Below are 22634 nucleotides of genomic sequence, written 5' to 3'. Positions count from 1 at the left end.
TGTGCGAGAGCAAATATCAGCCAATGAAGTCAGAAGAATAAACGTAATCAAAGAGAAAATAATTTTTAGCCTCGCATTTACAGCCCTTAATCCCTTTAAGGGTCTCCGGTGTGATTCCAAATATTTTTTTTAATAAATGTTATATCACCATCTTTGATAAAATGAATTATATCAATTTATGCCTTTTTTTTTAGATTTTTTGGGGTATTTTTTTCTAAAAGTAAAAAAAATTTAAATATAAAATATGCTTATTTTTATGTTACATTTAATATTTCTTTAACCTCAGTAAAAAAAAAAACATAGCAAGTCCAGAGAGCCAAAACCTAAAAATGTGGTTACTTTGGTGACATCTGGTGACCTATGATGGTATTAATTTCTTTTTAAAGCTACAATATCAATAGCCACTAGATGGCAATAGAGCTCAATGGCTGCATATGGGCTGAACTCTGTAAAACAATGGTTTAACAACCTTTTTTTATATAAATTGCCCAGTTATTGGCTCATATAATTCCTTTGTTTGTGTATGTGTAAGTGACTGTTTTTTATTTGATAAAAAATAAAAAACTAAAACTCAATCTGTTATAGGCTTATTCAATGGCTTTCAATGCAATGCAGTGTGTGTGTGTGTGTGTGTGTGTGTGAGTGTTTGCCACATTGAGAATGTTGTATAGGCTCACTCCTTCATTTGTGTGTATGTATGATCTGCATTGTGTTGGATTTATTGATTTTTATTGGACAAATAAAAGAAATGATGCTCGGAATTACAGTTTTTTCCATTCATTCCTATGGGTGCCCATTTTTGTCCACGAAGGCGGGATTAAGGACTTTTTTTTTCAAGCACTTAACATTGTAGAAACGAGTCAACTTTTTTTGTGTGTTCAGGTGGAAAACTTAGGAAAAGTAGCCAAGTCTTGTACCGCTCAGATTAAGGAAAGTATAAAAAAAAAAACGATTTTGCCCTCATTTGTCCAGAATATGGCTTTAGGGTTAGCATGAATTTGCTTAATTTCGATATATTTTACACTAAAGTCTTAATATCTTCAGTCATTTCTCCAGTAAATGTGTCCTGATTTAGGAATCTTTAGAGATTTGTGCTGGAAAACGAGACAGAAACACTGAGGGGAGAACATCATGTTTTCTTAAAAATAGTAAAACGCTGCTACAAAATAAATCCAAACCCTTTAGACACAGGTTATTGTAACCTGCGTGATTTCGATCGCACTCGGAATGGGAGAACTAATGAACGGATCACACTGGGATCTGGAGTCATGCTGAGGATGATGATGATGATGATGATGATGGTGTCTGTTCTTCATCTTCTACAGCAGGCAGCTCAAGGACACTTTGGTGGTGTACATCGGCTGAGCGTCTGAAAAGGAACATTTAATTATTTTATAGAACATTTTAAATTTTTGATATGCATTCTCATGATGTTGAGAGAAACCTAGGGATGCATAATATATATCGGCCACCATATCGGTATCGGCTGATATATGATCATTTTTAATGTTGTTATCGGCCACCATATCGATATCGGCTGATATATGATACTTTTTAATGTTATCGGCTACCATATCGGTATCGGCTGATATATGATCATTTTTAATGTTGTTATCGTCTACCATATCGATATCGGCTGATATATGATCATTTTTAATGTTGTTATCGGCCACCATATCGATATCGGCTGATATATGATAATTTTTAATGTTGTTATCGGCTACCATATCAATATCGGCTGATATATGATACTTTTTAATGTTATCGGCTACCATATCAGTATCGGCTGATATATGATAATTTTTAATGTTGTTATCGTCTACCATATCGATATCGGCTGATATATGATAATTTTTAATGTTGTTATCGGCTACCATATCGATATCGGCTGATATATGATACTTTTTAATGTTATCGGCTACCATATCGGTATCGGCTGATATATGATAATTTTTTATGTTGTTATCGTCTACCATATCGATATCGGCTGATATATGATCATTTTTAATGTTGTTATCGGCCACCATATCGGTATCGGCTGATATATGATACTTTTTAATGTTGTTATCGGCTACCATATCGATATCGGCTGATATAAGATAACTTTTAATGTTGTTATCGGCTACCATATCGATATCGGCTGATATATGATCATTTTTAATGTTATTGTTATCGGCCACCATATCGGTATTGGCTGATATATGATCATTTTTTAATGGTATCGTTATCGGCCACCATATCGGTATCGGCTGATATATGATAATTGTTTAATGGTACCGTTATCGGCCACCATATCGGTAGCGGCTGATATATGGTCATTTTTAATGTTATCGTTATCGGCCACCGTATCGGTATTGGCTGATATATGTTAATTTTTTCATGTTATCGTTATCAGCCACCATATCGGTATTGGCTGATATATGATCATTTTTAATGTTATCGTTATCGGCCACCATATCGGTATCGGCTGATATATGGTTATTTTTAATGTTATCGTTATCGGCCACCATATCGGTATCGGCTGATATATGTTAATTTTTTATGTTATCGTTATCGGCCACCATATCAGTATCGGCTGATATGTGTTCATTTTTAATGTTATCGTTATTGTTATCGGCTGATAAATGTGCATTTTTAATATTATCGTTATTGGCCACCATATCGGTATCGGCTGATATATGTTCATTTTTAATGTAATCGTTATCGGCCACCATATCAGTATCAGCCAATATATGATCATTTTTAATGTTATCGTTATCGGCCACCGTATCGGTATTGGCTGATATATGTTCAATTTTTATGTTATCGGCCACCATATCGGTATCGGCTGATATATGGTTATTTTTAATGTTATCGTTATCGGCCACCATATCAGTATCAGCCAATATATGATCATTTTTAATGTTATCATTATCGGCCACCGTATCGGTATCGGCTGATATATGTTCATTTTTAATGTTATCGTTGTCGGCCACCATATCGGTATCTACTTATATATGGTCATTTTTAATGTTTTCGTTATCGGCCACCATATCGGTATCGGCTGATATATGATCATTTTTTATGTTATCGTTATCGGCCACCGTATCGGTATTGGCTGATATATGTTAATTTTTTCATGTTTAACGTTATCGGCCACCATATCGGTATCGGCTGATATATGTTAATTTTTAATGTTATCGTTATCGGCCACCATATCAGTATCGGCTGATATGTGTTCATTTTTAATGTTATCGTTATTGTTATCGGCTGATAAATGTGCATTTTTAATATTATCGTTATTGGCCACCATATCGGTATCGGCTGATATATGTTCATTTTTAATGTAATCGTTATCGGCCACCATATCAGTATCAGCCAATATATGATCATTTTTAATGTAATCGTTATCGGCCACCATATCAGTATCAGCCAATATATGTTCATTTTTAATGTAATCGTTATCGGCCACCATATCAGTATCAGCCAATATATGATAATTTTTAATGTAATCGTTATCGGCCACCATATCAGTATCAGCCAATATATGTTCATTTTTAATGTAATCGTTATCGGCCACCATATCAGTATCAGCCAATATATGATCATTTTTAATGTTATCGTTATCGGCCACCGTATCGGTATTGGCTGATATATGTTCATTTTTTATGTTATCGGCCACCATATCGGTATCGGCTGATATATGGTTATTTTTAATGTTATCGTTATCGGCCACCATATCAGTATCAGCCAATATATGATAATTTTTAATGTTATCATTATCGGCCACCGTATCAGTATCGGCTGATATATGTTCATCTTTAATGTTATCGTTGTCGGCCACCATATCGGTATCTACTTATATATGGTCATTTTTAATGTTTTCGTTATCGGCCACCATATCGGTATCGGCTGATATATGATCATTTTTTATGTTATCGTTATCGGCCACCGTATCGGTATTGGCTGAGATATGTTAATTTTTTCATGTTTAACGTTATCGGCCACCATATCGGTATTGGCTGATATATGATCATTTTTAATTTTAACGTTATCGGCCACCATATCTGTATCGGCTGATATATGGTTATTTTTTAATGTTATCGTTATCGGCCACCATATCGGTATCAGCTGATATATGATCATTTTTAATGTTATCGTTATTGGCCACCATATCGGTATCGGCTGATATATGTTCATTTTTAATGTTATCGTTATCGGCCACCATATCAGTATCGGCTGATATATGTTCATTTTTAATGTTATCGTTATCGGTATCGGCTGATAAATGTGCATTTTTAATATTATCGTTATTGGCCACCATATCGGTATCGGCTGATATATGTTCATTTTTAATGTTATCGTTATCGGCCACCATATCAGTATCAGCCAATATATGATCATTTTTAATGTTATCGTTATCGACCACCGTATCGGTATTGGCTGATATATGTTAATTTTTTATGTTATCGGCCACCATATCGGTATCGCCTGATATATGGTTATTTTTAATGTTATCGTTATCGGCCACCATATCGGTATCGGCTGATATATGGTTATTTTTAATGTTATCGTTATCGGCAAACATATCGGTATCGGCTGATATATGATCATTTTTAATGTTATCGTTATCGGCCACCATATCGGTATCGGCTGATATATGGTTATTTTTAATGTTATCGTTATCGGCCACCATTTCAGTATCAGCCAATATATGATAATTTTTAATGTTATCTTTATCGGCCACCGTATCGGTATTGGCTGATATATGTTCATTTTTAATGTTATCGTTATTGGCCACCATATCAGTATCAGCCAATATATGATCATTTTTAATGTTATCGTTATCGGCCAGTGTATCGGTATTGGCTGATATATGTTCATTTTTAATGTTATCGTTATCGGCCACCATATCGGTATCGGCTGATATATCATCATTTTTAATGTTATCATTATTGGCCACCATATCGGTATTGGCTGATTAATGATCATTTTTAATGTTATCGTTATTGGCCACCATATCGGTATCGGCCGATATATGTTCATTTTAATGTTATCGTTATCGGCCACCATATCGGTATCGGCTGATATATGTTAATTTTTAATGTTATCGTTATCGGTAACGGCTGATATTTGTTAATTTTTAATATTATCGTTATTGGCCACCATATCGGTATCGGCTGATATATGTTCATTTTTAATGTTATCGTTATCGGCCACCATATCAGTATCGGCTGATATATGTTCATTTTTAATGTTATCGTTATCGGTATCGGCTGATAAATGTGCATTTTTAATATTATCGTTATTGGCCACCATATCGGTATCGGCTGATATATGTTCATTTTTAATGTTATCGTTATCGGCCACCATATCAGTATCAGCCAATATATGATCATTTTTAATGTTATCGTTATCGACCACCGTATCGGTATTGGCTGATATATGTTAATTTTTTATGTTATCGGCCACCATATCGGTATCGCCTGATATATGGTTATTTTTAATGTTATCGTTATCGGCCACCATATCGGTATCGGCTGATATATGGTTATTTTTAATGTTATCGTTATCGGCAAACATATCGGTATCGGCTGATATATGATAATTTTTAATGTTATCGTTATCGGCCACCATATCGGTATCGGCTGATATATGGTTATTTTTAATGTTATCGTTATCGGCCACCATATCGGTATCGGCTGATATATGGTTATTTTTAATGTTATCGTTATCGGCCACCATTTCAGTATCAGCCAATATATGATAATTTTTAATGTTATCTTTATCGGCCACCGTATCGGTATTGGCTGATATATGTTCATTTTTAATGTTATCGTTATTGGCCACCATATCAGTATCAGCCAATATATGATCATTTTTAATGTTATCGTTATCGGCCAGCGTATCGGTATTGGCTGATATATGTTCATTTTTAATGTTATCGTTATCGGCCACCATATCGGTATCGGCTGATATATCATCATTTTTAATGTTATCGTTATCGGCCACCATATCGGTATCGGCTGATATATGATCATTTTTAATGTTATCGTTATCGGCCACCATATCGGTATCGGCTGATATATGGTTATTTTTAATGTTATCGTTATCGGCCACCATTTCAGTATCAGCCAATATATGATAATTTTTAATGTTATCTTTATCGGCCACCGTATCGGTATTGGCTGATATATGTTCATTTTTAATGTTATCGTTATTGGCCACCATATCAGTATCAGCCAATATATGATCATTTTTAATGTTATCGTTATCGGCCAGCGTATCGGTATTGGCTGATATATGTTCATTTTTAATGTTATCGTTATCGGCCACCATATCGGTATCGGCTGATATATCATCATTTTTAATGTTATCATTATTGGCCACCATATCGGTATCGGCTGATATATCATCATTTTTAATGTTATCATTATTGGCCACCATATCGGTATTGGCTGATTAATGATCATTTTTAATGTTATCGTTATCGGCCACCATATCGGTATCGGCCGATATATGTTCATTTTAATGTTATCGTTATCGGCCACCATATCGGTATCGGCCGATATATGTTCATTTTAATGTTATCGTTATCGGCCACCATATCGGTATCGGCCGATATATGTTCATTTTAATGTTATCGTTATCGGCCACCATATCGGTATCGGCTGATATATCATCATTTTTAATGTTATCATTATTGGCCACCATATCGGTATTGGCTGATATATGTTCATTTTTAATGTTATCGTTATCGGCCACCATATCGGTATCGGCTGATATATCATCATTTTTAATGTTATCATTATTGGCCACCATATCGGTATTGGCTGATTAATGATCATTTTTAATGTTATCGTTATCGGCCACCATATCGGTATCGGCTGATATATGATCATTTTTAATGTTATCATTATTGGCCACCATATCGGTATTGGCTGATTAATGATCATTTTTAATGTTATCGTTATCGGCCACCATATCGGTATCGGCCGATATATGTTCATTTTAATGTTATCGTTATCGGCCACCATATCGGTATCGGCTGATATATCATCATTTTTAATGTTATCATTATTGGCCACCATATCGGTATTGGCTGATATATGTTCATTTTTAATGTTATCGTTATCGGCCACCATATCGGTATCGGCTGATATATCATCATTTTTAATGTTATCATTATTGGCCACCATATCGGTATTGGCTGATTAATGATCATTTTTAATGTTATCGTTATTGGCCACCATATCGGTATCGGCCGATATATGTTCATTTTAATGTTATCGTTATCGGCCACCATATCGGTATCGGCTGATATATGTTAATTTTTAATGTTATCGTTATCGGTAACGGCTGATATTTGTTAATTTTTAATATTATCGTTATTGGCCACCATATCGGTATCGGCTGATATATGTTCATTTTTAATGTTATCGTTATCGGCCACCATATCAGTATCGGCTGATATATGTTCATTTTTAATGTTATCGTTATCGGTAACGGCTGATATATGTTCATTTTTAATATTATCGTTATTTGCCACCATATCGGTATCGGCTGATATATGGTCATTTTTAATGTTATTGTTATCGGCCACCATATCGGTATCGGCTGATATATGATCATTTTTAACGTTATCATTATCGCCCCCATATCAACATGACTTTTAATGGTGAGACTTTTGTTTTGTAATCAGGCTCTCAAAAAGTATATCAAAATTTGGATTTTGATTCTGGTAAATATCTCTGTTATCGGCTTTCAAATATAAAGAATTATCGGTATCGGCCAATATGTTCATATCGGTGCATCCCTAGATAAAGTGTTCAGAGAACAACATTCTTACAACGTCCTTATTTGCTTAATTAACCTTCTTGGAATATTACAAATAAATGTTCAAATTATGTTATATTGTTTGTGAGAGAGGAGAATATAAACATTTGAACATTTTAGAAACATTGCAAATCACTTTTCCCACAGTGTGTTTGGAACATACATTTGGAATTAGAATGACATAATGAACTAAAATTGATTATATATAAGATAACAACTTAATTATAATTATTTAAATTTATGCAGATGCTAAAAACCCACACTTTGTAGCCGCTCTCACCTCTGTCCTGAAGAGACTCGATGTATGTTTTCATGAACTCCTTCTCGTGTTCGTCCTGAGCTTCTGCGTCCATGATCATGTTCATGTCTTCATCCGGAGCGTTTATTGGATTGTCATATAGTCGGATTAATCTGGAAGATCAAGATCATGCTGTGGATCAATCCTCATCTTACAGAATCAACAGACCATATATCAGCCGATACCGATATGGTGGCCGATAACGATAACATTAAAAATGATCATATTTCAGCCGATACCGATATGGTGGCCGATAACGATAACATTAAAAATGATCGTATTTCAGCCGATACCGATATGGTGGCCGATAACGTTAACATTAAAAATGATCATATATCAGCCGATACCGATATGGTGGCCGATAACGATAACATTAAAATGATCATATATCAGCCGATACCGATATGGTGGCCGATAACGTTAACATTAAAAATGATCATATATCAGCCGATACCGATATGGTGGCCAATAACGATAACATTAAAAATGATCATATATCAGCCGATACCGATATGGTGGCCGATAATGATAACATTAAAAATGATCATATATCAGCCAATACCGATATGGTAGCCGATAACGTTAACATTAAAAATGATCATATATCAGCCAATACCGATATGGTTGCCGATAACGATAACATTAAAAATTATCATATATCAGCCGATACCGATATGGTTGCCGATAACGATAACATTAAAAATTATCATATATCAACCGATACCGATATGGTGGCCGATAACGATAACATTAAAAATGATCATATATCAACCGATACCGATATGGTGGCCGATAACGATAACATTAAAAATGATCATATATCAGCCGATACCGATATGGTTGCCGATAACGATAACATTAAAAATGATCATATATCAACCGATACCGATATGGTAGCCGATAACGATAACATTAAAAATGATCATATATCAGCCGATACCGATATGGTGGCCGATAACGTTAACATTAAAAATTATCATATATCAGCCAATACCGATATGGTTGCCGATAACGATAACATTAAAAATTATCATATATCAGCCAATACCGATATGGTTGCTGATAACGATAACATTAAAAATTATCATATATCAACCGATACCGATATGGTGGCCGATAACGATAACATTAAAAATGATCATATATCAGCCGATACCGATATGGTGGCCGATAACATTAAAAATGATCATATATCAGCCGATACCGATATGGTGTCCGATAACTTTAACATTAAAAATGATCATATATCAGCCAATACCGATATGGTGGCCGATAACATTAAAAATGATCATATATCAGCCGATACCGATATGGTGGCCGATAACTTTAACATTAAAAATGATCATATATCAGCCAATACCGATATGGTGGCCGATAACATTAAAAATGATCATATATCAGCCAATACCGATATGGTGGCCGATAACATTAAAAATGATCATATATCAGCCGATACCGATATGGTAGCCGGTACCGATAACATTAAAAATTATCATATATCAGCCGATACTGATATGGTGGCCGATAACGATAACATTAAAACGATCATATATCAGCCGATATCGATAAGGATTTCTGTGTCTGTGCGGATTCGCTCTTACTTGATGTCGGGACTGTCGACGATCTGGGACGGGATGCTGTAGAGCTCATCTGCGCTGATGACCAGCATCTTCAGCTGGACGAGGTTCGTCATGGTCATCGGAACGTACCGCACTTTGTTTTTGTGAAGGAACAACGTCTCTAAAGCCTCGAGTCTAATGGAGGACAGACTCATGAGGTGTGTGTGTGTGTGTTCTCTTCAAGATTATCAACAGAAACACACTCAAACACACATTCACTCTGACACACTCACTCTCTCACACACACACTCTCACACACACTCACTCTCTCACACACACTCACTCTCTCTCACACACACTCACTCACTCACTCACTCTCTCACTCACACACTCACTAACTCTCTCTCACACACTCTCTCACACACACTTACTAACTTTCTCTCTCTCACACACACACACACACTCACTCACTAACTCTCTCTCACACACACTTACTCTCTCTCTCAAACACACACTCACTCACTCACACACACACACAAACATACACACTCACTCACTCAGTCTCTCTCTCTCACTCACTCACACACACACACACACACACACACACACACACACACACACACACACACACACACACACACACTCACTCACACACACACACACACACACACACACACACACACACACACCTGTCGATGTCTTCAGGCAGGTCTCTGAGTCTGTTGTTGCTGATGTCCAAACACTTCAGGCTTTCCATGCGGAGGACGCAGATCGGGATACTGGCAAACTGGTTCTCTGCCATATCCAAGTGCTTCAGTTTTTTGAGGTTACTCAGCTGAAAAAGAACAAAATATAAAAAAAATATGAAAGCATTTTTTCTGAATATTCAAAACGTTAAAATACTTTATCTTGGTTATGTGAGTGTTAAGGGAATGTTCCAATGTATCATTCTTCAAACATAGGAATGTTAGAAACAGCACCAGTCACGACTGCAAAGCCCTGCAAAGAGTGGTGCGCTTATCCGAGCGCATCTCAGGCTCAGCTCTCCCGTCTCTGCAGGACATCTTCACCAAACGCTGCAGAGGTAGAGCTACTAAAATCATCAGAGACATTAATCACCCTGCAAACTCTCACTTCACCCTGCTGCCATCTGGTAAGCGCTTCCGTAGCCTGATGGCAAAGACTGAAAGACTCAGGAGGAGTTTCTTCCCCCAGGCCATCAGACTCCTGAACTCAGTCACGTGACTCACTTCACCCCCGCACACGCATAAACATACGGTCTTTCAACATTAACATCCACATACTGCAATTGCACTGCACTTTACGTCCCTATTGTTACTGCGTAACAACCTGTAATAAACCTTGCACATTATACTTCTTTATATATACATATTATATATTTTATGTTAACCACTTATTTTTAAGTCTACAGTTTATCTCACTTATCATCCACATATTTTTTATATTTTTATTTTTATCTTATTTCCTATTTTTATCTTTTACTTGATTTATTTATAATTCTACTTATGTTAATACTTTTTATTCTAACTTTATTCTATTTCTATTTAATTTCTTGTAACTGTTATTTGCACTGTCCATGGAGCGGACCTGTTTACATTTCACTGCCAGTTGTATATTGTGTATATAACTGTGTATGTGACAAATAAAACTCTTGAATCTTGAATCTTGAATCTTGTTACTCTTGAGTGTTCTCTGAGTGTTACTCTTGAGTGTTCTCTGAGTGTTACTCTTGAGTGTTCTCTGAGTGTTACTCTTGAGTGTTCTCTGAGCGTTACTCTTGAGTGTTCTCTGAGCGTTACTCTTGAGTGTTCTCTGAGCGTTACTCTTGAATGTTCTCTGAGTGTTACTCTTGAGTGTTCTCTGGGTGTTACTCTTGAGTGTTCTCTGAGTGTTACTCTTGAGTGTTCTCTGAGTGTTACTCTTGAGTGTTCTCTGAGTGTTACTCTTGAGTGTTCTCTGAGTGTTACTCTTGAGTGTTCTCTGAGCGTTACTTTTGAATTTTCTCTGAGTGTTACTCTTGAATGTTCTCTGAGTGTTACTCTTGAGTGTTCTCTGAGCGTTACTCTTGAATGTTCTCTGAGTGTTACTCTTGAATGTTCTCTGAGTGTTACTCTTGAGTGTTCTCTGAGTGTTACTCTTGAGTGTTCTCTGAGCGTTACTCTTGAATGTTCTCTGAGTGTTACTCTTGAATGTTCTCTGAGTGTTACTCTTGAGTGTTCTCTGAGTGTTACTCTTGAGTGTTCTCTGAGCGTTACTCTTGAGTGTTCTCTGAGTGTTACTCTTGAGTGTTCTCTGAGTGTTACTCTTGAGTGTTCTCTGAGCGTTACTCTTGAGTGTTCTCTGAGTGTTACTCTTGAGTGTTCTCTGAGTGTTACTCTTGAGTGTTCTCTGAGCGTTACTCTTGAGTGTTCTCTGAGTGTTACTCTTGAGTGTTCTCTGAGTGTTACTCTTGAGTGTTCTCTGAGTGTTACTCTTGAGTGTTCTCTGAGTGTTACTCTTGAGTGTTCTCTGAGTGTTACTCTTGAGTGTTCTCTGAGTGTTACTCTTGAGTGTTCTCTGAGTGTTACTCTTGAATGTTCTCTGAGTGTTACTCTTGAATGTTCTCTGAGTGTTACTCTTGAGTGTTCTCTGAGTGTTACTCTTGAGTGTTCTCTGAGCGTTACTCTTGAGTGTTCTCTGAGCGTTACTCTTGAGTGTTCTCTGAGTGTTACTCTTGAGTGTTCTCTGAGTGTTACTCTTGAGTGTTCTCTGAGTGTTACTCTTGAGTGTTCTCTGAGCGTTACTCTTCAGTGTTCTCTGAGTGTTACTCTTGAGTGTTCTCTGAGCGTTACTCTTGAATGTTCTCTGAGTGCTACTCTTGAATGTTCTCTGAGTGTTACTCTTGAATGTTCTCTGAGTGTTACTCTAGAGTGTTCTCTGAGTGTTACTCTTGAGTGTTCTCTGAGTGTTACTCTTGAGTGTTCTCTGAGCGTTACTCTTGAGTGTTCTCTGAGTGTTACTCTTGAGTGTTCTCTGAGTGTTACTCTTGAGTGTTCTCTGAGCGTTACTCTTGAGTGTTCTCTGAGCGTTACTCTTGAGTGTTCTCTGAGTGTTACTCTTGAGTGTTCTCTGAGTGTTACTCTTGAATGTTCTCTGAGTGTTACTCTTGAATGTTCTCTTAGTGTTACTCTTGAGTGTTCTCTGAGTGTTACTCTTGAGTGTTCTCTGAGTGTTACTCTTGAATGTTCTCTGAGTGTTACTCTTGAATGTTCTCTGAGCGTTACTCTTGAATGTTCTCTGAGTGTTACTCTTGAGTGTTCTCTGAGTGTTACTCTTGAGTGTTCTCTGAGCGTTACTCTTGAATGTTCTCTGAGTGTTACTCTTGAATGTTCTCTGAGTGTTACTCTTGAGTGTTCTCTGAGTGTTACTCTTGAGTGTTCTCTGAGTGTTACTCTTGAATGTTCTCTGAGCGTTACTCTTGAGTTTTCTCTGAGCGTTACTCTTGAGTGTTCTCTGAGTGTTACTCTAGAGTGTTCTCTGAGTGTTACTCTTGAGTGTTCTCTGAGCGTTACTCTTGAGTGTTCTCTGAGTGTTACTCTTGAGTGTTCTCTGAGCGTTACTCTTGAGTGTTCTTTGAGTGTTACTCTAGAGTGTTCTCTGAGCGTTACTCTTGAGTGTTCTCTGAGTGTTACTCTAGAGTGTTCTCTGAGTGTTACTCTTGAGTGTTCTCTGAGTGTTACTCTTGAGTTTTCTCTGAGTGTTACTCTTGAGTGTTCTTTGAGTGTTACTCTAGAGTGTTCTCTGAGCGTTACTCTTGAGTGTTCTCTGAGCGTTACTCTAGAGTGTTCTCTGAGTGTTACTCTTGAGTGTTCTCTGAGTGTTACTCTTGAGTGTTCTCTGAGTGTTACTCTTGAGTGTTCTCTGAGCGTTACTCTTGAGTGTTCTCTGAGTGTTACTCTTGAGTGTTCTCTGAGCGTTACTCTTGAGTGTTCTCTGAGTGTTACTCTTGAATGTTCTCTGAGTGTTACTCTAGAGTGTTCTCTGAGTGTTACTCTTGAGTGTTCTCTGAGTGTTACTCTTGAGTTTTCTCTGAGTGTTACTCTTGAGTGTTCTCTGAGTGTTACTCTAGAGTGTTCTCTGAGTGTTACTCTTGAGTGTTCTCTGAGTGTTACTCTTGAGTTTTCTCTGAGTGTTACTCTTGAGTGTTCTTTGAGTGTTACTCTAGAGTGTTCTCTGAGCGTTACTCTTGAGTGTTCTCTGAGCGTTACTCTAGAGTGTTCTCTGAGTGTTACTCTTGAGTGTTCTCTGAGTGTTACTCTTGAGTGTTCTCTGAGTGTTACTCTTGAGTGTTCTCTGAGCGTTACTCTTGAGTGTTCTCTGAGTGTTACTCTTGAGTGTTCTCTGAGCGTTACTCTTGAGTGTTCTCTGAGCGTTACTCTTGAGTGTTCTCTGAGTGTTACTCTTGAGTGTTCTCTGAGCGTTACTCTTGAGTGTTCTCTGAGTGTTACTCTTGAGTGTTCTCTGAGTGTTACTCTTGAGTGTTCTCTGAGTGTTACTCTTGAGTGTTCTCTGAGCGTTACTCTTGAGTGTTCTCTGAGCGTTACTCTTGAGTGTTCTCTGAGTGTTACTCTAGAGTGTTCTCTGAGTGTTACTCTAGAGTGTTCTCTGAGCGTTACTCTTGAATGTTCTCTTAGTGTTACTCTTGAGTGTTCTCTGAGTGTTACTCTTGAGTGTTCTCTGAGTGTTACTCTTGAATGTTCTCTGAGTGTTACTCTTGAATGTTCTCTGAGCGTTACTCTTGAATGTTCTCTGAGTGTTACTCTTGAGTGTTCTCTGAGTGTTACTCTTGAGTGTTCTCTGAGCGTTACTCTTGAATGTTCTCTGAGTGTTACTCTTGAATGTTCTCTGAGTGTTACTCTTGAGTGTTCTCTGAGTGTTACTCTTGAGTGTTCTCTGAGTGTTACTCTTGAATGTTCTCTGAGCGTTACTCTTGAGTTTTCTCTGAGCGTTACTCTTGAGTGTTCTCTGAGTGTTACTCTAGAGTGTTCTCTGAGTGTTACTCTTGAGTGTTCTCTGAGCGTTACTCTTGAGTGTTCTCTGAGTGTTACTCTTGAGTGTTCTCTGAGCGTTACTCTTGAGTGTTCTTTGAGTGTTACTCTAGAGTGTTCTCTGAGCGTTACTCTTGAGTGTTCTCTGAGTGTTACTCTAGAGTGTTCTCTGAGTGTTACTCTTGAGTGTTCTCTGAGTGTTACTCTTGAGTTTTCTCTGAGTGTTACTCTTGAGTGTTCTTTGAGTGTTACTCTAGAGTGTTCTCTGAGCGTTACTCTTGAGTGTTCTCTGAGCGTTACTCTAGAGTGTTCTCTGAGTGTTACTCTTGAGTGTTCTCTGAGTGTTACTCTTGAGTGTTCTCTGAGTGTTACTCTTGAGTGTTCTCTGAGCGTTACTCTTGAGTGTTCTCTGAGTGTTACTCTTGAGTGTTCTCTGAGCGTTACTCTTGAGTGTTCTCTGAGTGTTACTCTTGAATGTTCTCTGAGTGTTACTCTAGAGTGTTCTCTGAGTGTTACTCTTGAGTGTTCTCTGAGTGTTACTCTTGAGTTTTCTCTGAGTGTTACTCTTGAGTGTTCTCTGAGTGTTACTCTAGAGTGTTCTCTGAGTGTTACTCTTGAGTGTTCTCTGAGTGTTACTCTTGAGTTTTCTCTGAGTGTTACTCTTGAGTGTTCTTTGAGTGTTACTCTAGAGTGTTCTCTGAGCGTTACTCTTGAGTGTTCTCTGAGCGTTACTCTAGAGTGTTCTCTGAGTGTTACTCTTGAGTGTTCTCTGAGTGTTACTCTTGAGTGTTCTCTGAGTGTTACTCTTGAGTGTTCTCTGAGCGTTACTCTTGAGTGTTCTCTGAGTGTTACTCTTGAGTGTTCTCTGAGCGTTACTCTTGAGTGTTCTCTGAGCGTTACTCTTGAGTGTTCTCTGAGTGTTACTCTTGAGTGTTCTCTGAGCGTTACTCTTGAGTGTTCTCTGAGTGTTACTCTTGAGTGTTCTCTGAGTGTTACTCTTGAGTGTTCTCTGAGTGTTACTCTTGAGTGTTCTCTGAGCGTTACTCTTGAGTGTTCTCTGAGCGTTACTCTTGAGTGTTCTCTGAGTGTTACTCTAGAGTGTTCTCTGAGTGTTACTCTAGAGTGTTCTCTGAGCGTTACTCTTGAGTGTTCTCTGAGTGTTACTCTTGAGTGTTCTCTGAGTGTTACTCTTGAGTGTTCTCTGAGTGTTACTCTTGAGTGTTCTCTGAGTGTTACTCTTGAGTGTTCTCTGAGCGTTACTCTTAAGTGTTCTCTGAGCGTTACTCTTGAGTGTTCTCTGAGCGTTACTCTAGAGTGTTCTCTGAGCGTTACTCTTGAATGTTCTCTGAGTGTTACTCTAGAGTGTTCTCTGAGTGCTACTCTTGAGTGTTCTCTGAGTGTTACTCTAGAGTGTTCTCTGAGTGTTACTCTTGAGTGTTCTCTGAGTGTTACTCTTGAGTGTTCTCTGAGTGTTACTCTTAAGTGTTCTCTGAGTGTTACTCTAGAGTGTTCTCTGAGTGTTACTCTTGAGTGTTCTCTGAGTGTTACTCTTGAGTGTTCTCTGAGTGTTACTCTTGAGTGTTCTCTGAGTGTTACTCTTGAGTGTTCTCTGAGCGTTACTCTTGAGTGTTCTCTGAGCGTTACTCTTGAGTGTTCTCTGAGCGTTACTCTTGAATGTTCTCTGAGCGTTACTCTTGAGTGTTCTCTGAGCGTTACTCTTGAGTGTTCTCTGAGCGTTACTCTTGAATGTTCTCTGAGTGTTACTCTTGAATGTTCTCTGAGTGTTACTCTTGAGTGTTCTCTGAGTGTTACTCTTGAGTGTTCTCTGAGTGTTACTCTTGAATGTTCTCTGAGTGTTACTCTTGAGTGTTCTCTGAGTGTTACTCTTGAGTGTTCTCTGAGCGTTACTCTTGAGTGTTCTCTGAGTGTTACTCTTGAGTGTTCTCTGAGCGTTACTCTTGAATGTTCTCTGAGCGTTACTCTTGAGTGTTCTCTGAGTGTTACTCTTGAATGTTCTCTGAGTGTTCTTGAACAAGCAGTTACATTTAAAAATGTTCTACAATTGAACAATGTATAAATAATGTTTTTGTGCAAACGTTTCTTGACAGAACGTTCCCTGTTCTCTGGGATAGACAGTATCTGTTATATAAAAGAATGAGTCTACAGGAATGATTTATATTCAGCTGTGAAGGATTGAGTAGAGGATCATGTCGTACCTCAAAGGGAAGCTCAGACAGGTTTCCACAGGCCGTCATCTCTAATCGCTCTAGATTCTCACACTCTCCGAGTTCAGCTGGAATGCTCAGCAGTTTATTATAATTCACATTTAGTTCCCTCAGGCTGACGAGTTTCCCTGTGAAAGACGAGACGTTTGAATTTGATTTCTGGCGTGTGGAACAGAGAGTATTCCTGAGATCTGAGGTTTGGAGTCCGCACCGATTTCCACAGGAAGCTTCGTCAGGCCGTTCTTCGGGACGTCCAGCACACGCAGATCCACGAAGGCCTCGATGTACGTGGGGATCTGGCCAATCTTCGTTCCGTGGATGTGCCATTCCCTCAGATACGTCATGAACTGAAGATCTTCAGGTAATTTCTGCAAATCACAATCAGAGTCACGGACAGAACGGATGCATGTGAACAACACAAGCGCTTCCAGAGAGTTACCATCCATTTATCTCCATTCAGCTTGAAAATGAACTTCTCGTTCTCAGTGTCGGCGTCTGGAGGAGGCAGAGGTCAGAGGTCACATCGGTGTGTCTCAATGATGTTCTTTAAACAGCATTTGCACAAAAACTTTTATTTTGGTGTGTTTGGCCATAGATATCCATAATAAAGGCTAGACTCCTCACTGGCGGCCATCTTGTCTGTGGCTCCTGATGTAAGGCGAGTGATCTGAACACAAACTCTCTTATCTCACTGAAATCTGGACGGATTTACAAATGGTTTGGTTTCTTACAAACGTTATTAACGTGGCTATAATTATGGATGCTTGAACAAATTATGAAAAAATGTTCATAAGTAGGCAGTGTCTTAACTACATCTCTGACGTTTATAACAAACCAAACCGTTTGAAAATCGGTAGAAAATTGAGCAAGTTATGGTTATTTAAAAAGTGCAAGCACCTTGAAAACACAATGAGTGAGCGAGCTGAGTGTGACAAGATGGCCGCCAGGTGCGGACGTCGACCTCCATTGGCCAGCAGCGGACGAGACATCTAGCCTTTATTATGTATATCTATGCTCTGAACCACTGAATCGACTCACTGATTCAATACGCTCCGAACCACTGAATCAACTCACTGATTCAATACGCTCTGAACCACTGAATCGACTCGCTGATTCGATACGCTCCAAATCACTGAATCGACTCGCTGATTCGATTTGTTCCGAACTACTGAATCGACTCACTGATTCGATATGCTCCGAACCACTGAATCGACTCACTGATTCGATATGCTCCGAATCACTGAATCGACTCGCTGATTCGATTTGTTCCGAACTACTGAATCGACTCACTGATTCGATACGTTCCGAGCCACTGAATCGACTCACTGATTCGATATGCTCCGAATCACTGAATCGACTCGCTGATTCGATACGTTCCGAACCACTGAATCAACTCACTGATTCGATACATTCCGAACCACTGAATGGACTCACTGATTCGATACGCTCCGAACCACTGAATCGACTCACTGATTTGATACGCTCCGAACCACTGAATCGACTCACTGATTTGATACGTTCCGAACCACTGAATGGACTCACTGATTCGATACGTTCCGAACCACTGAATGGACTCACTGATTCGATACGTTCCGAACCACTGAATGGACTCACTGATTTGATACATTCCGAACCACTGAATCAACTCACTGTTTTTTTATACGCTCCGAACCACTGAATTGACTCACTGATTTGATACGCTCCGAACCACTGAATCAACTCACTGTTTTTTTATACGCTCCGAACCACTGAATTGACTCGCTGATTTGATACGCTGCGAACCACTGAATCGACTCGCTGATTTGATACATTCCGAACCACTGAATTGACTCGCTGATTTGATACGCTCCAAACCACTGAATCGACTCACTGATTCAATACGCTCCGAACCACTGAATCGACTCACTGATTCGATACGTTCCGAACCACTGAATCAACTCACTGATTTGATACGCTCCGAACCACTGAATCAACTCACTGTTTTTTTATACGCTCCGAACCACTGAATTGACTCGCTGATTTGATACGCTGCGAACCACTGAATCGACTCGCTGATTTGATACATTCCGAACCACTGAATTGACTCGCTGATTTGATACGCTCCAAACCACTGAATCGACTCACTGATTCAATACGCTCCGAACCACTGAATCGACTCACTGATTCGATACGTTCCGAACCACTGAATCAACTCACTGATTTGATACGCTCCGAACCACTGAATTGACTCGCTGATTTGATACGCTGCGAACCACTGAATCGACTCGCTGATTTGATACATTCTGAACCACTGAATTGACTTGCTGATTTGATACGCTCCAAACCACTGAATCGACTCACTGATTCGATACGCTCCGAACCACTGAATCGACTCACTGGTTCGATACGTTCCGAACCACTGAATCGACTCACTGATTTGATACGTTCAGAACCACTGAATCGACTCACTGATCCGATACGCTCCGAACCACTGAATCAACTCACTGATTTGATACGCTCCGAACCACTGAATTGACTCGCTGATTTGATACGTTCAGAACCACTGAATCGACTCACTGATTCGATACGTTCCGAACCACTGAATCAACTCACTGATTCGATACACTCCGAACCACTGAATCGACTCACTGATTCATTCGATACGCTCTGAACCACTGAAGCGCGAGAACCACGAGACATCTAGCCTTTATTATGTATATCTGTGTGTTTGGCCGTGATGTTTGTTGCTCGTACCGTTGTGTTGTGTGTGTAGAATGTGTTGATCACATGACCGGTCCAGGTAACAGTGCAGCGCCGCGACCTCTGCACTCTTCAGCTTCCTGCACGCGATGCGATACTGCCACTGCTGATCCACTCTAAACAAACCACACACACACACACACACACACACACACACACACACACACTTCTGCTACATGACAGCTTGCTTTACAATATCAGTCAAATACACTGAAGCAGAGCGTCTCCATTCCTGCACTACGTAACGTTTTGTAAGATTAACACAAAAAGAGAGTAAATGCATCATCAGTCCTTCTTCCAAAACTTGTTTAGTCTGACTCTGATTCAGAGGGAAGCCAGTGTTTATATTTTAGAGCTGTCTGGATGGTTTTGAGAGGATGAGAGGATGAGGGGATGAGAGAATGAGGGGATGAGAGAATGAGGGGATGAGGGGATGAGGGAATGAGGGGATGAGGGGATGAGAGGATGAGAGGATGAGAGGATGAGGGGATGAGGGGATGAGGGGATGAGAGAATGAGGGGATGAGAGAATGAGGGGATGAGGGGATGAGGGAATGAGGGGATGAGAGGATGAGAGGATGAGAGGATGAGGGGATGAGGGGATGAGAGGATGAAGGGATGAGAGGATGAAGGGATGAGGGGATGAGAGGATGAGAGGATGAGGGGATGAGGGGATGAGAGGATGAGGGGATGAGAGGATGAGGGGATGAGAGGATGAGGGGATGAGGGGATGGGAGGATGAGAGGATGAGAGAATGAGGGGATGAGGGGATGAGGGAATGAGGGGATGAGGGGATGAGAGGATGAGAGGATGAGGGGATGAGGGGATGAGAGGATGAGGGGATGAGGGAATTAGAGGATGAAGGGATGAGAGGATGAGGGGATGAAGGGATGAGAGGATGAAGGGATGGGAGGATGAGGGGATGAGAGGATGAAGGGATGAGAGGATGAGAGGATGAGGGGATGAGAGGATGAGAGGATTAAGGGATGAGAGGATGAGGGGATGAGAGGATGAGAGGATGAGGGGATGAGGGGATGAGAGGATGAGAGGATGAGGGGATGAGGGGATGAGAGGATGAGGGGATGAGAGGATGAGGGGATGAGGGGATGAGAGGATGAGAGGATGAGGGGATGAGAGGATGAGGGGATGAGAGGATGAAGGGATGAGAGGATGAGGGGATGAGAGGATGAGGGGATGAGAGGATGAGGGGATGAGGGGATGAGAGGATGAGAGGATGAAGGGATGAGGGGATGAGAGGATGAAGGGATGAGAGGATGAGGGGATGAGAGGATGAGGGGATGAGGGGATGAGAGGATGAAGGGATGAGAGGATGAGAGGATGAGGGGATGAGAGGATGAGAGGATGAGGGGATGAGGGGATGAGAGGATGAGGGGATGAGAGGATGAGGGGATGAGAGGATGAAGGGATGAGAGGATGAGGGGATGAGAGGATGAGGGGATGAGGGGATGAGAGGATGAGGGGATGAGAGGATGAGGGGATGAGGGGATGAGGGGATGAGAGGATGAGAGGATGAGGGGATGAGAGGATGAGGGGATGAGAGGATGAAGGGATGAGAGGATGAGGGGATGAGAGGATGAGGGGAAGAGAGGATGAGGGGATGAGGGGATGAGAGGATGAGAGGATGAAGGGATGAGGGGATGAGAGGATGAAGGGATGAGAGGATTAGGGGGATGAGAGGATGAGGGGATTAGAGGATGAGAGGATGAAGGGATGAGAGGATGAGGGGATGAGAGGATGAGGGGATGAGAGGATGAAGGGATGAGAGGATGAGGGGATGAGAGGATGAGGGGATGAGGGGATGAGAGGATGAGGGGATGAGAGGATGAGAGGATGAGGGGATGAGGGGATGAGAGGATGAGGGGATGAGGGGATGAGAGGATGAGGGGATGAGAGGATGAAGGGATGAGAGGATGAGGGGATGAGAGGATGAGGGGATGAGGGGATGAGGGGATGAGAGGATGAGGGGATGAGAGGATGAAGGGATGAGAGGATGAGGGGATGAGAGGATGAGGGGATGAGGGGATGAGAGGATGAGGGGATGAGAGGATGAAGGGATGAGAGGATGAGGGGATGAGAGGATGAGGGGATGAGAGGATGAGGGGATGAGAGGATGAAGGGATGAGAGGATGAGGGGATGAGAGGATGAGGGGATGAGAGGATGAAGGGATGAGAGGATGAGGGGATGAGAGGATGAGAGGATGAGAGGATGAAGGGATGAGGGGATGAGGGGATGAGAGGATGAGGGGATTAGAGGATGAGGGGATGCGAAGATGAGGGGATGCGAGGATGAGGGGATGAGAGGATGAGGGGATGAGGGGATGAGAGGATGAGAGGATGAGGGGATGAGGGGATGAGGGGATGAGAGGATGAGGGGATGAGGGGATGAGAGGATGAGAGGATGAGGGGATGAGGGGATGAGGGGATGAGAGGATGAGGGGATGAGAGGATGAGGGGATGCGAAGATGAGGGGATGAGAGGATGAGGGGATGAGAGGATGAGGGGATGAGAGGATGAGGGGATGCGAAGATGAGGGGATGAGAGGATGAGGGGATGAGGGGATGAGGGGATGAGAGGATGAGGGGATGCGAAGATGAGGGGATGAGAGGATGAGGGGATGAGAGGATGAGGGGATGAGGGGATGAGGGGATGAGGGGATTGTGTTTGATTGTGTGTAGTTGTGTTTGATTGTGTTTAGTTGTGTTTAGTTGTGTTTGATTGTGTTTGATTGTGTGTAGTTGTGTTTGATTGTGTTAAGTTGTGTTTAGTTGTGTTTGATTGTGTTTGATTGTGTGTAGTTGTGTTTGATTGTGTTTGATTGTGTGTAGTTGTGTTTAGTTGTGTGTAGTTGTGTTTGCTTGTGTTTAGTTGTGTTTAGTTGTGTTTGATTGTGTTTGATTGTGTGTAGTTGTGTTTGCTTGTGTTTAGTTGTG

General features: G+C 40.4%; 1 protein-coding gene across 2 annotated transcripts in view; it reads right to left on the bottom strand.

The window, feature by feature from the left end:
* Window positions 1-22634, bottom strand: part of lrrc2 (leucine rich repeat containing 2) — a 29544-nt gene that overhangs the window by 534 nt on the left and 6376 nt on the right. Inside the window, exons 3-10 of one of the 2 annotated variants that reach the window (XR_013817334.1) lie at window positions 19679-19800; window positions 17385-17440; window positions 17157-17313; window positions 16937-17073; window positions 10362-10507; window positions 9715-9867; window positions 8096-8226; window positions 1129-1369 (exon numbers count right to left, since the gene is read on the bottom strand). Coding sequence is in view for 1 of the 2 variants with exons in the window: in XM_079827549.1 (XP_079683675.1) it covers window positions 1320-1369; window positions 8096-8226; window positions 9715-9867; window positions 10362-10507; window positions 16937-17073; window positions 17157-17313; window positions 17385-17440; window positions 19679-19800 (952 nt within the window). In the remaining variant the exon portion in view is untranslated. Of the gene's footprint in view, window positions 1-205; window positions 1370-8095; window positions 8227-9714; window positions 9868-10361; window positions 10508-16936; window positions 17074-17156; window positions 17314-17384; window positions 17441-19678; window positions 19801-22634 lie in introns of those variants that run through there. The other variant, XM_079827549.1, reaches the window with a different exon arrangement.

Source organism: Gobio gobio (genome assembly GCF_949357685.1).
Source record: "Gobio gobio genome assembly, chromosome: 10".
Taxonomy (NCBI): Eukaryota; Metazoa; Chordata; class Actinopteri; order Cypriniformes; family Gobionidae; genus Gobio; species Gobio gobio.
Note: the sequence above shows the minus strand (reverse complement) of the source record. Positions and strands in the feature narration are given on the sequence as shown.